This window comes from Diplotaxodon limnothrissa, linkage group LG9, assembly GCF_057381915.1.
Source record: "Diplotaxodon limnothrissa isolate DT_005_m linkage group LG9, D_limnothrissa_male_GT1.1, whole genome shotgun sequence".
NCBI lineage: Eukaryota > Metazoa > Chordata > Actinopteri > Cichliformes > Cichlidae > Diplotaxodon > Diplotaxodon limnothrissa.
The window spans coordinates 17,407,784-17,424,467 of record NC_140604.1 but is presented as its reverse complement, the minus strand read 5'-3'; the positions used below and the strand labels follow the sequence as shown (position 1 = coordinate 17,424,467).

The window sequence follows — 16,684 nt, the reverse complement described above, 5'->3', positions numbered from 1 at the left end:
AAAATATTTATCACGATATATATTTGAAAATTTGCGATAACGATATAACTGACGATATAATTGATGCGAGACAAAATGCAACTCCACAACATTACTAGCGCAAAAAGACAACCTTCCATTTATTTTCACTTAAACAAGAAGCTGGTTTTTATGTACATTAAAGCTTTATAAAAATGTAACAGTGCAAATGCAAATTCCTTGCTGAAAGTTTAACCAAAAGGCATTTCCAGTAGAAATGGGCTGACATATACTGAGCATAACCATGTATAATATCCACTGAAATTAAAAAGGTGCTTTGCAACATTAAACTGTAGTGTGCAGTACGTATTTTTCGGACCATAAGGTGCACAGGATTATAAGGCACATTAAGCGAAACAAAGCAGTCAGATAAATCAAACTTTATTAAACTCATTCTTCTTGCTTCCTCCACTTCTGTACCATTGATTCATTAATGTTGAATTCTCTGGCAGCTGATCTATTCCCATGTTGTTGCAGTATATTAATGACTAACCTTGTATTGTGGATGGATTATCTCAGTTGTTCTCCTGACTGAAGTTTGGTCCGTTTACAGCATCCTGCCATGCGATTGCATTTGTCTCTAACTATCAGGAACCTTAACGTTAACTTTTATAAGTGGAAAAGTGTTAGTGTTCGTCCTCCAGCTTCACTGTTTATGTTATGCTAACATAGCTGTGTCGCTAGCGATCACGTAGCACATCATTATATATCAGCTAGCCCAACTTCAGTAACCCCACAAACGTCACTGCTTTTTAGTTTTCTGTCTTCATTTATGTTGGAAGTGATAGCAGAGCTGTACGTTTGAATTTTTTCAGATATCTCTCAGTCAGAACATGCTATATCATGCTTAGGTAACTAGCGAAACTAGCGAGCTAACTTCCGCTAGCTTCCTGCTAACTTCTAACTCCGTTAAATGTAATAAATTTTGTTTTCATGGATGCCTGGAAGTTAAACTTCATAGTTACACCTGGTAAAGCAGCAATGCTGATCGTTTTATTAAAGATGAAAGAATTTAGACAGTTTTTAACTCTCAGTGATGCTGCAGTGTTCGTTTGACCTGAAAAAGACGGAGTTTAGGACCCAGATTACTCCCAGATTTAAGAGCATCTTAGTCCGACAAACACGGCAATAACGACGGCCGCTTGCATGTTCTGCAAAAAAAATGTGCTTTGTCGTGTATCTGACGGACAAACACCAAACCAGTTCCACATCACTGAAGTTGCACCATTTTTACAAACCAATTCTGGTTCATCTGTTTCACTCAACAATCGGCCATGTGCGTATGAAAACAAAGGCACTGCGCATGCGCGTTTTACTCATATTCTATCGCGATATTTCATTTTCCTATCGTTGCCTAACATTATACCGGTATTACCGTGAACGGTATAATATGGCCCAGCCCTAGTAAACAGCAAAATCTCTATTCATGTTTAAACTATGGCTCAATGATTTGAAAGAATGAGCTCAAATGCTTAATAAGAGAAGACAACCCCCCCCCAAAAAATGTAGTTTACAGTTATTATCTGAAGCTAAATAGCTTCTCAGATATCCACCAATTACAGGCTATCCAATTACATGACTGCCACCTCATGACTCCATGCTGTGGACATGCACACAATCAACATCATTTCATTTCAAGTTTTTCAAAGGTGGCAGCAAAGGCTGGGCAAAAAATACATTTTAATTAAAAATAAGATTTTGTTTTTGAATAATTGAAAAAAAAAAAAAAAAAAAAAAAAAAGCTGAATTTTTGGTATAAATGTTCACTACTTGCTTTTAGGAAGTTTGTCCTATAAAATAGTGTGTCTTTGCCCCTCTCTGAAAACCCTAACTCAACTATTTAGTTAATTTTGGGTCAATAAAATGATTCATAGATCAGCTAGACCATAGGTGTCAAACTCTGGCCCGCGGGCCAAATTTGGCCCGCAGCCTAATTACATTTGGCCCGCAAAGCCATACCAAATTACTATTAGAGCTGGCCTACTGGTATTATACAGCTAATATATATATTGTTTAGTATTAAGCTTTGCTTGTTCCATATTCAGTTTTTCAGCAAAACGTGTTTGAGTCCATAAGAAAAGATTCATTCTTATATCTGGAGGAATAAATATATTTCAATAAATATTAACATTAGCCCGTGACTTTGTTCCAGTTTTGAATTTTGGCCCACTGTGTATTTGAGTTTGACACCCCTGAGCTAGACTAACAGGTGCCCTCATGCCCTTGCTTGGTCAGGAACCAGCTCCTTACCAGATAACCTTGTGCGCCCCACCTCCCCAACGTCTGTATTTTATCCATTTATTTCACTCTCCCTTAACCACTCATCCTACTCAGGGTCACAAAGAAGCTGGAGCCTATCCCAGTCACAGGGTGAGGGAGGCTACACCCTGCAGGGGATACCAGACTTATTTTAAATTAAAATTATATTTAAAATATAAAGAAATTTGGTTCTTTCTTTATTTACTAAAGGGACAGCCACAGTAGATGGATCCACATGTTTAGTTTGGCACAGATTTTACACTGGATGACCTTTCTGACGCAACACTCCCATTTATCCGGGCTTTTGACCGACAATATGAGCACACAAGCCCCATGAATTTGTGTCTCCTCTTAAACTGAGGATTTTTTGCAATGTATGACGCTTAATGTCTGAACAAATCTGCTTGGGCCAAATTCTTACATGTCAGCTCATTCTGACACAGCTGCCAGACAACCACTTATTTCCTACACCAAAGTATTGCAGGACTGCACTGCTCCTCACAGCTTTCAGCTGACTAAACTTTACATGTTGCTTATCTAAAATGTCCCATCACAGAGAGAGGTGGAGTATCTGTCTGAGTTGACCGTACTTGTTTACAGCATCCTTTACAGATATAAGCACTGTCAGGAGCTGTGAGGGCTGAACAGCAAAACAGTGAACTGGTGATAGTGAGTAAGTAACCTGGCAGTCTCATTGCTTTCCTTTTTTGTAAAGGCAGACGAAATGTTGAGAAGACATGGAGGAAAAATTGGTTTCATCTGTGCTTAATTTTTGTCGTTACACAATAAAATCAATAAGAGTTTCCTCTTTAACTTGCCAGTACTGTCAAACAAATAAGTGTAAACTAAGTCAAGCCAGGCTTCTGGTAAATTCATATCCTCTTTAACCCTTTAAGACCTACCATAGAACCAAGTCCGCCAGAGCTTATATTATATTTTTACATGCTGTGTAGCCATTTTTGGGAGCATTTCAAGTTGCTATACATCAATACAACCATTATAGCCCAAACTTTAATAATATGTCTGCATTAGGTGCATAGTAATTACATAAATTGCAAAAAAGTGCAATAAACTACAAAAAAAATTGAAAATCGTTTTTGTTTTTTTAACATATATTTCTAGTTAGAGAAATTTAAGAGGCTCATCCCTCAAAACTGTAAATACAAAAAAGTTGCACAAACTAGTTTCCCACCACAGGAAATTTATTTTGAGTGTCTTCATAGTTTTATTTTTGAAATACACCAATTTTTATATACTGCAGGAAAAACGAAAATAAATATTATAGTGCAAATTTGCAAAATAACAGCATATGCATCAAAATAAACTATTTCCAGCAGTGCAATATGAGTCCTAAGCATCCCAGAAACGACACAGAAAGTCATAAACTCAAACATAACTTTTTAAAACACAAGTATAGGCTCATAAGGCCCCGATCGTAAAAAAACTACATTTCCGCAAAATGACGTCACTTCCGGTTTCGGGCAGGTCATGCGGTCATGTGATAGTTCGCGCTGATGGACGTAGGAAGTGTTACAAACAGCTGATCGGATCAGCGAAGCGTGTTTCTGGAATATCATGTTTTTGTTGCTGCAAGTGATTTTTATGCAGTTTTTGCAAAGCTATATGTGGAAGGAAATTGTGACCTAGGACAAGCTGATAGCATAAGATGTAAGTACAACTCCTCCGGTTTCATATGCAAAAAAAATTATTGCACTAGCTTACGTGGTTGCAGTGCTACCGGGATTTAAAAATAGTTACGCAAAATGGAGCGTGCCCGCTCCGATCGCCTGTAAAGGGTTAAATTGTTACCCAGTCTCTGAAATCACCACCCTGTTTTCCTATCTCCAGCATTGATTCACTTCACAGGATATTCCAAATCTGTTTAGAAAAAGCCATGTTCTAAGTGAATCCCCCAAGCTAGGGGAACATATCATTTTATGTATGAAAAGGAAAGGGGGAACGAAAGTACAAAGTTTGTGATTTTACTAGGCATGAGCAGCGCAATCTACCTTTAAGGTGCCTCATCAAAAAATGTTACACAGGTCACATCCCAAAATAAATGCCAACTAACACCATTATTGTTGCATTATGCGTGGATAAACCTAACTGCACTGCTCCATGTGCAACCCAGAAAAACAATTCTGCAGGATGTGTTTTTGTAAACACAAGATGAGCTGAAAACTGACAAAATCAAGAAGCAATAAGAAAACAATCATAAAGTACAGCACGGTGCTCTACAAACCCCACTCCAAACAAGTCTCCAGATTCTTAGAAGATGACTGAACACCCATAATTAAAGCAGCTGTAAAATTAACTGAAAACAAAACTGTATTTCTTCGTGTGTGTGTGTGTGTGTGTGTGTGTGTGTGTGTGTAAGTAAAATACAAAATGATGTGTTTATAGTTGTGACATGGAGCTAGCAGTGGCTGCACACTCCTGATGCCATAATAAACTTCGTTTGAGCACAGAATGCGTTTATAGAACTGTTGGGACATAGCGTAAAACTTCAAAACACTTAAAAAAAAAAAAAAAAAAAAAGTTTGATCATTGGCAAAAAAAACCAAACAAACAAAAAAATCAATAGCAACATTGTGTAATGCACACCAAAAGACAAAAAATAAATAAATCTCTGGATGCAGCAGCCAAAGCTGGAAACTAACGCAGGTTCTGTAGTGAAAAATCTATTCCTGGACCTCTCTGAAAACCACTGTCAGTGAACACAGTGGATCACTGAACGCAACTGAAATGTTTACCATGCAAAGAAAAACAAAGCATAGATGTACAACAGTCTCCAATAGGCCCTAGTTCATTTTAAGTAAGACTAAGGTTTAAAAAGGAAAACTGTCTGCATAAAAACTGGACACTGAATGGCCCACGAGATCTGTTATTATTCCACAGTCCAAAATTTCAGTAATGAAGTTACATGACAGCATAGCACTGTATCTACACCAGCATTTGATAACACTCTGCTTTCAAAACTAGAAGAATTGGTTTTCTCATTTCAGCGCCCTCCAAGCAAGCACTGTTTAAAGATGAGGTGATCCTCAGTGGTACCAAGGCTCCAAAACCAACATTTTACTGTTTTTTAAAAAATTTGATGCCAGCAACACATTTCCGAAAACAAAATTTGCCTGTACATTTTATGTGCTGGCCTATTTCCAATTAAAGATTGTCTTACAAATGTATATTTTACTCAGATGAACCAATTTCTTCGAACACACAATTCAGTGTTTTACCATCTTCCACTCAGAGCTATGACAATAAACACAAAGTGAAAACAGCCTTCCCAGAGAGTCCCACATTTGGGATTTAAACCTTTCAGTATACTTTTTTTATAGCCATGTAGACAACTAATGTTATTTAACTGGATGCGTAGGGACACTTGTGACTGAGTAATGTAAACCTATCCCTAAAAAATAATAACCAGCATGGTAGAATAAACAAGTGACTTACCATTTACAGGAGTGGTGGCTGGCCCAATGCGATTCTGGGCGCTGGCTCCTCCAGACAGGGTTCGGTTTAGTCCCGACACAGTCCAGCTAAAATCCCTAAATCCTCTGCGTGACAAATCTCCACCCAAAGGGTGATGAGATAGCGTCCGTGGTCTGAAGTGCCTCCAGCGGCAAGATTTAATGTTCAAAAGAATCTGGCTGAGGTCCTTCGGTTTTAATGACGACAGGGGTGATGAAGATGGGGGAAGGTGGAAGGAGCTGGCTGGGTCCGAGGTATTGGTTTCTGAGGTACTGGTGTTGGAGATGTGGAGCGGAGAGTTTGGAAGTGGTGAGGCGAGTGGTTCGGGCTCTGGGTCAGAGTCCAGGCTCTGGCAGATGTTGTCTACATCTGTGTGCGCTCTGTCCAACAAGATCCTAAAACATCAACATGTTACGTGAGCTTTTTACTACCAGTCATTAAAGGTCTGTTTACATGAAAAACATGCTTTAGTCATTAACAGCACAACATCAAGGTCCTACGATAATGACTGCACTGAGTGAAGCATTTCCCTGTGAAACAATAAAAATGTTCACTGGAGAGGACCTCATATAGTGGGCTATTTCATGAGAAAAACAGAATACTTTTGTAATGACATAAGTCTAGCTTATTACTTCATAGGTTCAGCTGGGTAATATTTAGCAAAAAATGAGACAACTGCTGTTAGAAGTACAGCCTTATCACTCAAACTGCAAGGCCATGTTCTAGCCCTAGTAAAAAACATACAGAGACATTTTAAGATGTTATAATATTTAAAATTGTGCTTGAAATGTCAGAAAACAACCCAAAACATAATGCACTGAAGCACAGTACTACAATTTATACGTATGTCTTACAGGTTTTAGTTAAGAGTTTATTTTTTTAAATAACACTTTATTTGAAGTTTAAGACCAACTTGCAGTTAAAATACACATTAAAACTGAACATAATCAAATCAGTTCTTTGTGTTTTTAATGTATAGTTAAAAAGTGAATGAAAACATTTGAGACCATTCCAACTTTAAAACAATTTAACACCTTTAAAGAGTGTTTGTTACAAAATATCTTCTTAAAAAAAACAAAACTTTATCAACCTACACACATCCTCTTAAACAAAACAAGGCAAACAACTGAACCGTCACTGACATTACAAACCCCACAGCCACACTATTGTTAACCCACTTTCCATGCTTCCTAACACGATCAAGTATTACCATAGTACATTATACTGAAAAGATGTTTCAATTCAGAGCTAGAGGAATCCTTCAATCTCCCTTGGGGAAGTTGATAAGGTCACTGCAGACACAAACAGAACATTGCTTATCTCATGTGTGCCCGGGGAGCAGATACTGTGTGACCCTCGTTTGGTCTCTTTCACACCTGGCACTGAGGAAGCTGCTACCCAGCTCGGTGTATTTAACTGTCTGTGTAAATACTGAGGAGATATCAGAAAAGGCTGCAGGGCACATTTAAGTTTTGTTTTTTAAACTAAACACATGCTACAGTGACAGGTAAATCCTAAAATGGGACTGTCATGTTCATTTCACCTGCCAGCTTGATATTTATAATAAAATGTGCCTGCCAAACGGTCGCTGGTAACCTGCCAAAGAGTTGGAATGGTAAACAACCTTGGCAGTGACAGCTAACACTTGGCTCAATTTCCTCTGCTCCATTTGATACTGGCAACATTCCTAAACACATTTCATATTTAATTTCTCCAGAATTTGGAGAAGTTGGTACATCATGAAAACCATGAATAGTAATACCTTCGTGTCACCCTTATTGTTCTTCATGTCAGCAACAAGGGATGAAGTGCTTCGCAAAAATAATTAAAGAAATAACACTGTTTTTTCTTTTTTGTTAGAGTGGGGTGGGGCGGGTTGATTTACCCAAATGATCAACACATGCATGACCCTCAAAGGCTCTGTAACAAACAGCCAGACTGAACTCACCTGCCGCCTCTGGCCACACGGCGCCTTGACAAACCTATGCAGCGCCTTGGGATGTTCAGCGAGGTCAGACAGTAGCGGAAGCGTGGATTGCCGAGCCCACCATCTGACGGGCTTACCCAGGGCCAGCTGCCACTCTCGTCTGGACGATACTGAGGGAAGATAAAGGGGGAAAAAAACAAAAAACGATTAGATCTGAGAACAAACAGAAGTTGAAAATAAAACAGGTGATTTCATTATTGCATTGTTCTGTCCAGTAGAGTGTGGAAGAAAGAGCAGCCAGACTGGCCAGCCTGCTGTTGGCACTATAAATAGAAGCACGGGAGTCACAGGAGGGCACTCACAGCGTAGTACTGACAGCCGGCCTTCCTCCTGAACGCATAGCAGCCATCTGGGTCATTCTCTTCTTCTGCCTCTGAGGAACCTGAATGAATCTACACGACACAAAAAATGTAAGTAAAGGAAAAGCTAGGAACTTCAATTCATGCCCTCCTAAAGGGAAAATAAGAAATGTATTACTAGCCAAACATGGTTTTTACAGATGGAGCACACAATATCACTGCTTTCAACTTCTGTTCCATGTTTGTTCATGTATAATATTAGTCTCTGTAAAAATCCCACTGAAATTGCATCACAACCGAAGGGCTGGAACCAAATGTTACCTGTGAGAATGGTTCTTCATCTGAGCTGGGGAAATCATACTGGTTAAGGTCCTTGGGATTGAACACAGGGGGCCCTGAATGTTGAGGCGCTGACATAGGCAGGATTTTGGGTTTCTTTTCATATTTCCTTTTGGTTCGAACTGCCTCCGTCTTCTCAGGCTGTGAAGAAGGAAAGGAAATGAAAACATGTTTATACTGCAGTCTGTGTAATCAAGAACACTTTTTCATACGCGACACAATACTGCTGGCGGCAATTGAGTGTTGTGGTCTATGCACAGGCACCTAGAGTGTGTGCAGAAACAACAGCAAGTAAAGAGAGGCATTGATATGCAGATGGTGGCACGTGCCAGATGCCGCTGCCTAGCCAGATGGCTGTCCTCCCCCTCCCTCCTAAATCTACCCCGTGCCACCTTTCACCCCCAAACTTCCCCAGTGGGACAACCCCTCCCTGTCTGAACACGATCCAACTTCTGCTAGGATTAGTAGGATTTCATTCAGTCCTTACACTCTGGGGACAAAGCAAACAGAGAGGCAGGGAGGCTACAGTGAAGAACGGCTGTGCCTAATCACTGTAAAAAATAAGGGTTGGAGTGACGAGGGAGGAGGGGTAGAGTTAAACTGAAAATGAACGTGTGTAAATAAAAGCAAAAGGTCAGCCAGCTGGTAAAGGGGAAGAGGAGGAGACAGAAGATAAAAGAAGGGGAAATGGGTGTCTCATTGCAGGGCAAGGGGAGAGCTGGTGGACACTGGAGCTAATGAAGTTCCGATGACACCGAGGTCACAACTGTGCAAAGTAATTAAGTGCTATAATATGTAAACAAAGGGACGTTTAGCTTTATATCATTACATTTAACGGATAAACAGGATATTTATTGTGGTAAAACACTGTCCAACATTTGCTCCTGTGTGTTGTTAAGAACTGTTATACTATAATAAACTTAAGTACAAATTTGCAGTTTCTTATCCATAAGGGAAATTATTTTTAATAATTTAGACCTAGTTGTCATTTCAAACCATGCACCCTTTCAGAATGAAAATGCCAAGGTCTGATATGACTCAGTGTGCCAATACAGAGTACAGCATTAAGCAGCTTGAGTGAATTGACTCAACTAAAGGACGAATTCAAAGTCAATACAATTTCCCGTAGTTTGCTCATCATTCTGTATCCACACACACACACACACACACACGATGAACATGTCCTTACTTTCTTGTAGTCCTTCATGTCCAAGTGGTCCTGATGTCTGTACTGGTTACTGCTGGACAGGGGAATGATGGGGATGGTGTAAACAGGCTTCACCAGAGCCCGCTGTGCCAGTGCTTCTGCCATCACCTCACTACCAAAGTCTGGCAACACATTCCTGGTGGACACAGAGAGAAAGGCAAAATATGAGGAAAATCAAAGCAAAGAAGTTAACATTTTTAGTAGGGGTGCAACGATACACTAAATTCACGGTTCGGTTCGATACTTTGGTGTCACGGTTCGATATTTTTTCGATACAAAAAATGTTGATGCCTTTTTAATTTGTAATTTATTAAAATTATAAATATATATTTTAACTCAAAAGTACAGTTTTTTAATTTAATGTTACTGAAACAACAATAATAAAAAAATTAATCTGATCGAGAAAAAAATCGCTAGCTCCGGGACGTCGGGCTAGCGATATTGCAAGCCCTGTATCTGATTGAGGAATCACTCATCTTTGGAAAAGAGAGTTTATTACAGAGAAATGGCTCCTACACTTTTGCACTTTTGGTGGTACTGTGTATTATTTCACACAGTCTGGGGTTACTTCAATACAACAGAGATGATCTACTACAACTAAGCCGTGGAGATCTTCAACTAACATCCGAGTATCTCATCCCCCCGGAGATCGTTAAGCAACCCCCGGGGCTACCCGCAACAGCAAGCCGCAGGAGGAGACGTTGCGAGCGGAGGCAGAAGAGAGGCAAGCGGGGAGGCCTGTGGGCACGGCTAAAGACTAGTCCGTTTAAACCACCACTCCCGATCATATTCCTCTCCAACGCCCGTTCAATCCGTTACAAACTGGATGAAATACGACTGCAGATCGCCACTCGACGGACTTTTAATAACTGTTCGTGCATGATTTTCACTGAAACCTGGCTGGACAGCGCCATTCCCGATGCGGCTATCGATCTAGCAGGCCGCACCGCCTATCGAGCCGACAGGTCTGCGGACTCGGGTAAGAAGACTGGCGGGGGGCTGTGCATCTATATTAACAACCTTTGGTGCACGAACGTCACGGTAACGGAAAAACTGTGCAGTACAGAGGTAGAACTGTTGGTGTTAAAGTGCCGTCCATTCTATCTCCCTCGGGAATTTTCTGCCGTTTACATCTGCGCTGTTTACATTCCACCAGATGCTAATGCTAAGCTAGCGTTAGCACAATTGAGCAGCAGCATCAATAACAGCCTGGTAGCACACCCGGACAGTGTCTTTATTGCGGCTGGGGATTTTAACCACGCGGACCTGAAATCTGTACTTCACAATTTCCACCGTAATGTGAAGTGTGCTACCAGAGGAGATAGAACGTTGGACCAGGTGTACACCAACATGGCGAATGCGTACAGAGCCCAGGCTTATCCCCACCTGGGTCTGTCAGACCATCTCTCCCTTCTGCTACACCCAATATACACACAAAAGATCAAGAGCACTGGGATTACAACCAAAACCGTGAGAACATGGCCGCAGGATGCTATTCTGATGCTTCAGGACTGTTTCCACTGTACAGACTGGGATGTATTCAAGGTGCAGGACACTGACAATCGTGTCGCATTGGACAGTTACACCTCCACTGTCTTGGACTACATCTGTTTCTGTGTGGACAATGTAACAACTTGGAAACGATTCCGTGTGTTCCCTAATAATCCACCCTGGATGACACACGGAGTTCAACAACTTATTCGAACAAGGAACAACGCTTTCAAATCCGGGGACCAGGAGGCATACAGTGCTGCCAGGGCCAACCTGAGAAGAGGCATCAAGACTGCCAAGCAGCAGCACAGGAGGCGTATCGAGGCCAGGTTTGAGAACAACACAAACCCAAGGCAGGTCTGGGAGGGCATCAGGGCTATCACGGACTACAAAAGAAGAACACCATCACCCTCAGCCGACAGTTCTACTCTGGCTGAGGATCTAAATCTCTTTTATGCCCGTTTTGACAGGGAGAACACCGACCCTGTCCTGTCCCCTCTCCCCTCAACTGACCCTGCTCCGGTCCTGAGCACTCATGAGCTGAGGCGTGTGTTCCGGAGCATTAACACCAGGAAGGCGGCCGGGCCGGATGGAGTGCTGGGCCGGGTGCTAAAAGACTGTGCTGCGGACCTGGCGGACGTCTTCACCTCTATATATAACACCTCGTTGTCCTGCTCACTGGTACCATCCTGTTTCAAAGCAGCAACCATCGTTCCCATCCCAAAACAGTCAAATGTCACATGTCTGAACGATTTCAGACCTGTGGCACTCACCCCCATTCCCGCCAAATGCCTGGAGAGACTGGTCATTAAACACATCAGAGCTGCTTTTCCACCATCCCTGGACTCGCACCAGTTTGCATACAGGGAGAACCGGTCAACCGAGGATGCGATCGCCACAGTGCTGCACACATTACTGAAGCACTTGGAACACAGGAACACCTATGCACGGCTCCTCTTTGTAGACTACAGCTCGGCTTTTAATACCATCCGGCCATACAAACTCCGTCCCAAACTCCACCAACTGGGACTTAACTCCTCTCTGTGCAACTGGATTGTGGACTTCCTCACTAACCGTAGACAGAGTGTCAGAGTGGGTAAGAACACCTCTTCCACCCTTGTGGTCAACACCGGTGCCCCTCAGGGGTGTGTTCTGAGCCCTCTGCTATACACTCTCTTCACCCATGACTGTATTTCCTCCTGCGCGTCCAATCTCATTGTTAAGTTTGCAGATGACACTACAGTGCTCGGACTTATATCCAACAATGATGAGACAAACTATAGGACAGAGGTGCAACAACTAGAGTCATGGTGCCATGACAATAACTTGGTCTTAAACACCAAAAAGACCAAGGAGATCATTGTAGATTTCCGGAAGAGGGGTCATAACAACCATCTGCCTCTCTTCATTGGCAGTGAGGCGGTGGAGAGGGTGAGCAGTTTTAAATTCTTGGGGGTAACTGTGACCGAGGACCTGTCCTGGGGCAACCATATCACCTCAGTTGTACGGAAGGCCCAACAGCGCCTCTACTACCTGAGGAGACTGCGGAGCGCACACATTCCCAGATCTCTGATGTTGAACTTCTACAACTGTGCCATCAGCAGCGTTCTGACGTATGGATTTCTAGTGTGGTTCCCCAGCTGCACCAAGGCCGATCAGCAAGCACTCCAGCGGGTGGTGAAAGAAGCTGGCAGAATTATTGGAACAAGTCTGCCAGAGATCAGTAATATCTTCCCCACTCGCTGTCTGAGGAGGGTGCACAGTATCCTGCGGGACCAACATCACCCTGCGCGCCACCTTTTCCATCTGCTGCCCTCAGGGAGAAGGTACAGGTCTATACAGGCCAGAACATCCAGACTGGCCAACAGCCTGTATCCACAGGCTGTGAGGCTCCTGAACTCTCTGCCCCCCTCTCACGGACAATAACCATATCCAACTTCTTAATAGCAATGAACTGGTCTGCATTGGTGCATCATATCTTTATTCTCTTCCCCCTCCTGCCCCCCCCCCTCTTTCTTAAATAGATAACTATCATATCTGATATCATATCTCACAGTACAATAATATTGAATGGGTTGCATTGTTGTATTTTGTCATGTTTCTCAGGTCTTTGTCTGAATTTCTACGAACATTATTGCTAAGGATTGTCTTATTGCATTGGAGTCACACTGGGTTAAATATGTACACTTGGGTTTTAAGGGGTATTTATTATTTTCTTCTTTTTTTGGGGGGGGTTGTATGGAAGCCCCAAACGCAATTTCATTGTTCTTGACAATGACAATAAATAAATAAATACTAAATAAATACTAAATACTTTCCAAAATAAAAACTATACTATACGCTTCTTCTGGGCTATATTCTCAGCAGCATATTAAACATATCAGGTCCCCATAAGGAGAATCAGCCTAGGCAGAGTAGTCGAACGCAGATCCACTGAGCTCTCAACACAGACAGCATCGTCAGAAGAAAAGTTGATAAAATAAATAAAAACAATTTGTATTGTTCGATACATATGCATACCGAACCAAAAGCACTGTATCAAACGGTTCAATATCGATACGAGTATTGTTGCACCCCTAATTTTTAGTATTACAACTGCACTCCTGCCAACTTCAGCTTTATCAGCTCACACAGTAAGTATGAACAATTATTGGTAAAACAAAGCTCAATCGGATATTTGACAAAAGCCCATCTATAGCTGATCCAGTTTACTACACAATAAATCAGCAGCAGTGTATGAGTTGCCAGAAGGAGATAATGCATCAATAAAAAAGCTGGAAGTGTACAGGATACAAAGTAATAGTGCACTCAACTCCAGATCTGTGAAGATGGACAGAGTGCCCGGTTTTTACTGGCGATGACTTCTCTTTTTTTGCTGCATATTTGTTATAGAGGACGTTAACAGAAAAGTAATGGAGGGTTGGCTGCCTTAGAAATATAGAATGCTTCCGAGTTTCACAGTGAGGAGCAGAGTTTGTTTACTTAAGACTGGTATCGGATCAGAAATGAATAGTTGAATCAGTGCATCCCAACATGTCAGTTCAACAATAACATTAGACATAATAATACGAAATATTACACACTTAGGTTCAAGTTGTTTTTATTCGCTTCAGTTTTAAATATTGTAGATGACATACTGTCATGAAAACCGCTCGGGCTCTAACAGATGCATCTCCCACATAGTTTTAGTTGACTATATTAAGCTTGGAAATTTGTGTAAACTACTTCAATTTATCACTAACATTACCATGAATAATGTATAACTGCTAACATCATGCAACCACAGTTGAAACACAAAAGAACCTAAACTTCAATGCACAGTAAGGGCTTGAGACACACAAATGACAGACTGCACCCACCAGACATTACACCTGAGCCCCTCTACAGCAGCATAGCATCATAAAGTGACCGGGAAAAACTACCTACTGGGAACAGAGTGGTCCAGTCTGAGAGTGAGCACTAGCTGTGATGCGCAGGCAGAAACCAGGCCGGGATAACAAGAGGAAATTGAAATGTCACTACAAATCAAAAGCACTTCAAGGAGAAGGGTCCAATTTAAGCTCACGCTGACAGCTACTTTCAGAGTAAATTCATTCCATTCGGATGTCATGTTTAGATGGATTGCAAAGGCTCCACTGGGGGGTGGAGGGAGGACAATCCAAAATGGAGTTTGGAAAACACAAAGTTTATATTTTATAATACAGAGATACCCTGCCTCTCGCCCTATGACAGCTGGGATAGGCTCCAGCGCCCCCCGCGACCCTGAAAAGGATAAGCGGAAGCGAATGGATGGATGGAATACAGAGATAGAGTCCACTATACTGCTTAAAAGACTGGGGAAAGCAAAGCCTTGACCAGGACCCAGACATCACTGAGCTAATGTGGTCCAAACACTACTGAATAAACAAGGTGAACTTTGCATGGAAAAGTGCATTTAACTGTGACCCCAATTAACAGGAGCAGTGAAGCCTGGCCTTACAGAAAATATGTGGTTGACTTTTGTATGATCAGTCATGCAGACAAGCATTGTGCTGAATTTCAGACTTGGCAAGTAAACAACAGGCTAATCAAATATGAAGGTTCACCACATACACTGTCCAAAACACCACGCTGTTATCATCTCAGCTTCTTAAGATGTTATCAGAAAGCATTCCCAAAACAGGACAAGGGCACAGCCGTTAGCTATTACCCTGAATGACCCGCTTTTGAAAATGTCATCCAATCAGATAAGTGGGGCATGTGGTTTGAGAGTACAAGTGAAAAGGTCTCCTTTATAGCAACTACTTGTCTGACAAGGTGCAGTTTAGTCAACTTTCTTACCTCTTTTCCACAATTTCCAGTGTGAGGTGCAACAGTTCCCTCTTGCTCTTCTCTCTTCTTTTGATCATCTCTAAGATGGTGACAGCTCGACTCAAGTCCCTGCGCAGCTTCAGCATCTTCTCATATGAGGCCTCATCATTCTTTCGATTCTGAAAACAGAGCAGTGATGATTCAGTGTCAGAAATCTCAATTCCAATATTTTGCTTGTGAATACTGTATCAATACAGAAGCGTAGCTGCAATAGACAAAAGGTGATTAATCACAATGTTACTGCAATAGTCAGCAAATCACACAATCTAAAAAATAATCTTTTTTAAACAGCAAAATAATGTCATATTGTGAGTTAAATATTGTGATAATCTCATTCCGTGAGGTGTCTGGTGGATGTCACCTTAAATTAGTTTCCATTTTAACTGAAAATCTTTAAAAAGGTTAAGGTATGGAAATATTCAACTGCTCATCTTTCATCTTAGGGGAACACTACTGTAGGGACAAAATATTTATCTGCCTCATCTGAACCACTTTAAAGCCAATATGTTTGGACTAGGGGTGCAACGATATTCGTATCGATATTGAACCGTTCGATACAGTGCTTTCGGTTCGGTACGCATATGTATCGAACAATACAACATTTGTAATTTATTTTATCAATTTTCCTTCTGACGATGCTGTCTGTGTTGAGCGCTCAGTGAATCTGTGTTCGACTACTCCGCCTAGGCTGCACTGTCGAGCGCAGATCCACTGAGCGCTCAACACAGACAGCATAGTCAGAAGGAAGAGCGCAGGGCAAGCTAGCGAGACAGAAGTTAAGCTCTCCTTGCAACAGGCAAATTGAACCTCATTCAGATCTGGCGTTTGGAATTATTTTGGTTTTCATGTGACGTATGACCCTGAAGGTAAGCGAGTCATGGACTAAAGTAAAACAGTATGTTGAATGTGCCATGCAATGCTCAATTACATTGGTGGGAACTAGTGTGTTAGCGCAGTTAGCTCGTTAACGTGTTGGCCGTCTAGCCCCATGCACGGAGTGATCGGCGGTAGCTCGTTAACGGAGATTTGCCGTGTTGTGGCGTTAAGGTCATTTCAACGAGATTAACCTGAAAGCACTAGTGGGAACACAACGAATATGACTGCACATTTACGCTGACATCATCCTAGTGCAAAGACAAGTGGAAGCAGACAAAAAAAAGCAAGCATGCTACTAACTTTAGCCGAGTCATTTAGACAGCTGTTAGCACATGATTCTCCTTATGCTGCTGAGAATATAGCCCAGAAGAAGCGGATAGTATAGCT

At 41.7% G+C, this 16,684-nt stretch overlaps 1 protein-coding gene across 4 annotated transcripts in view; it reads right to left on the bottom strand.

Moving 5' to 3' along the window:
- The window catches only part of LOC146625393 (enhancer of polycomb homolog 1-like), a 42,523-nt gene that overhangs the window by 7,824 nt on the left and 18,015 nt on the right, over positions 1-16,684 (bottom strand). For all 4 annotated transcript variants that reach the window (XM_085362792.1, XM_085362790.1, XM_085362788.1 and 1 more), the window contains exons 5-10: positions 15,392-15,540; positions 9,563-9,716; positions 8,356-8,514; positions 8,038-8,127; positions 7,697-7,845; positions 5,731-6,143 (exon numbers count right to left, since the gene is read on the bottom strand). In XM_085362792.1, the coding sequence (XP_085218918.1) occupies positions 5,731-6,143; positions 7,697-7,845; positions 8,038-8,127; positions 8,356-8,514; positions 9,563-9,716; positions 15,392-15,540 (1,114 nt within the window). The remainder of the gene's footprint in view (positions 1-5,730; positions 6,144-7,696; positions 7,846-8,037; positions 8,128-8,355; positions 8,515-9,562; positions 9,717-15,391; positions 15,541-16,684) is intronic.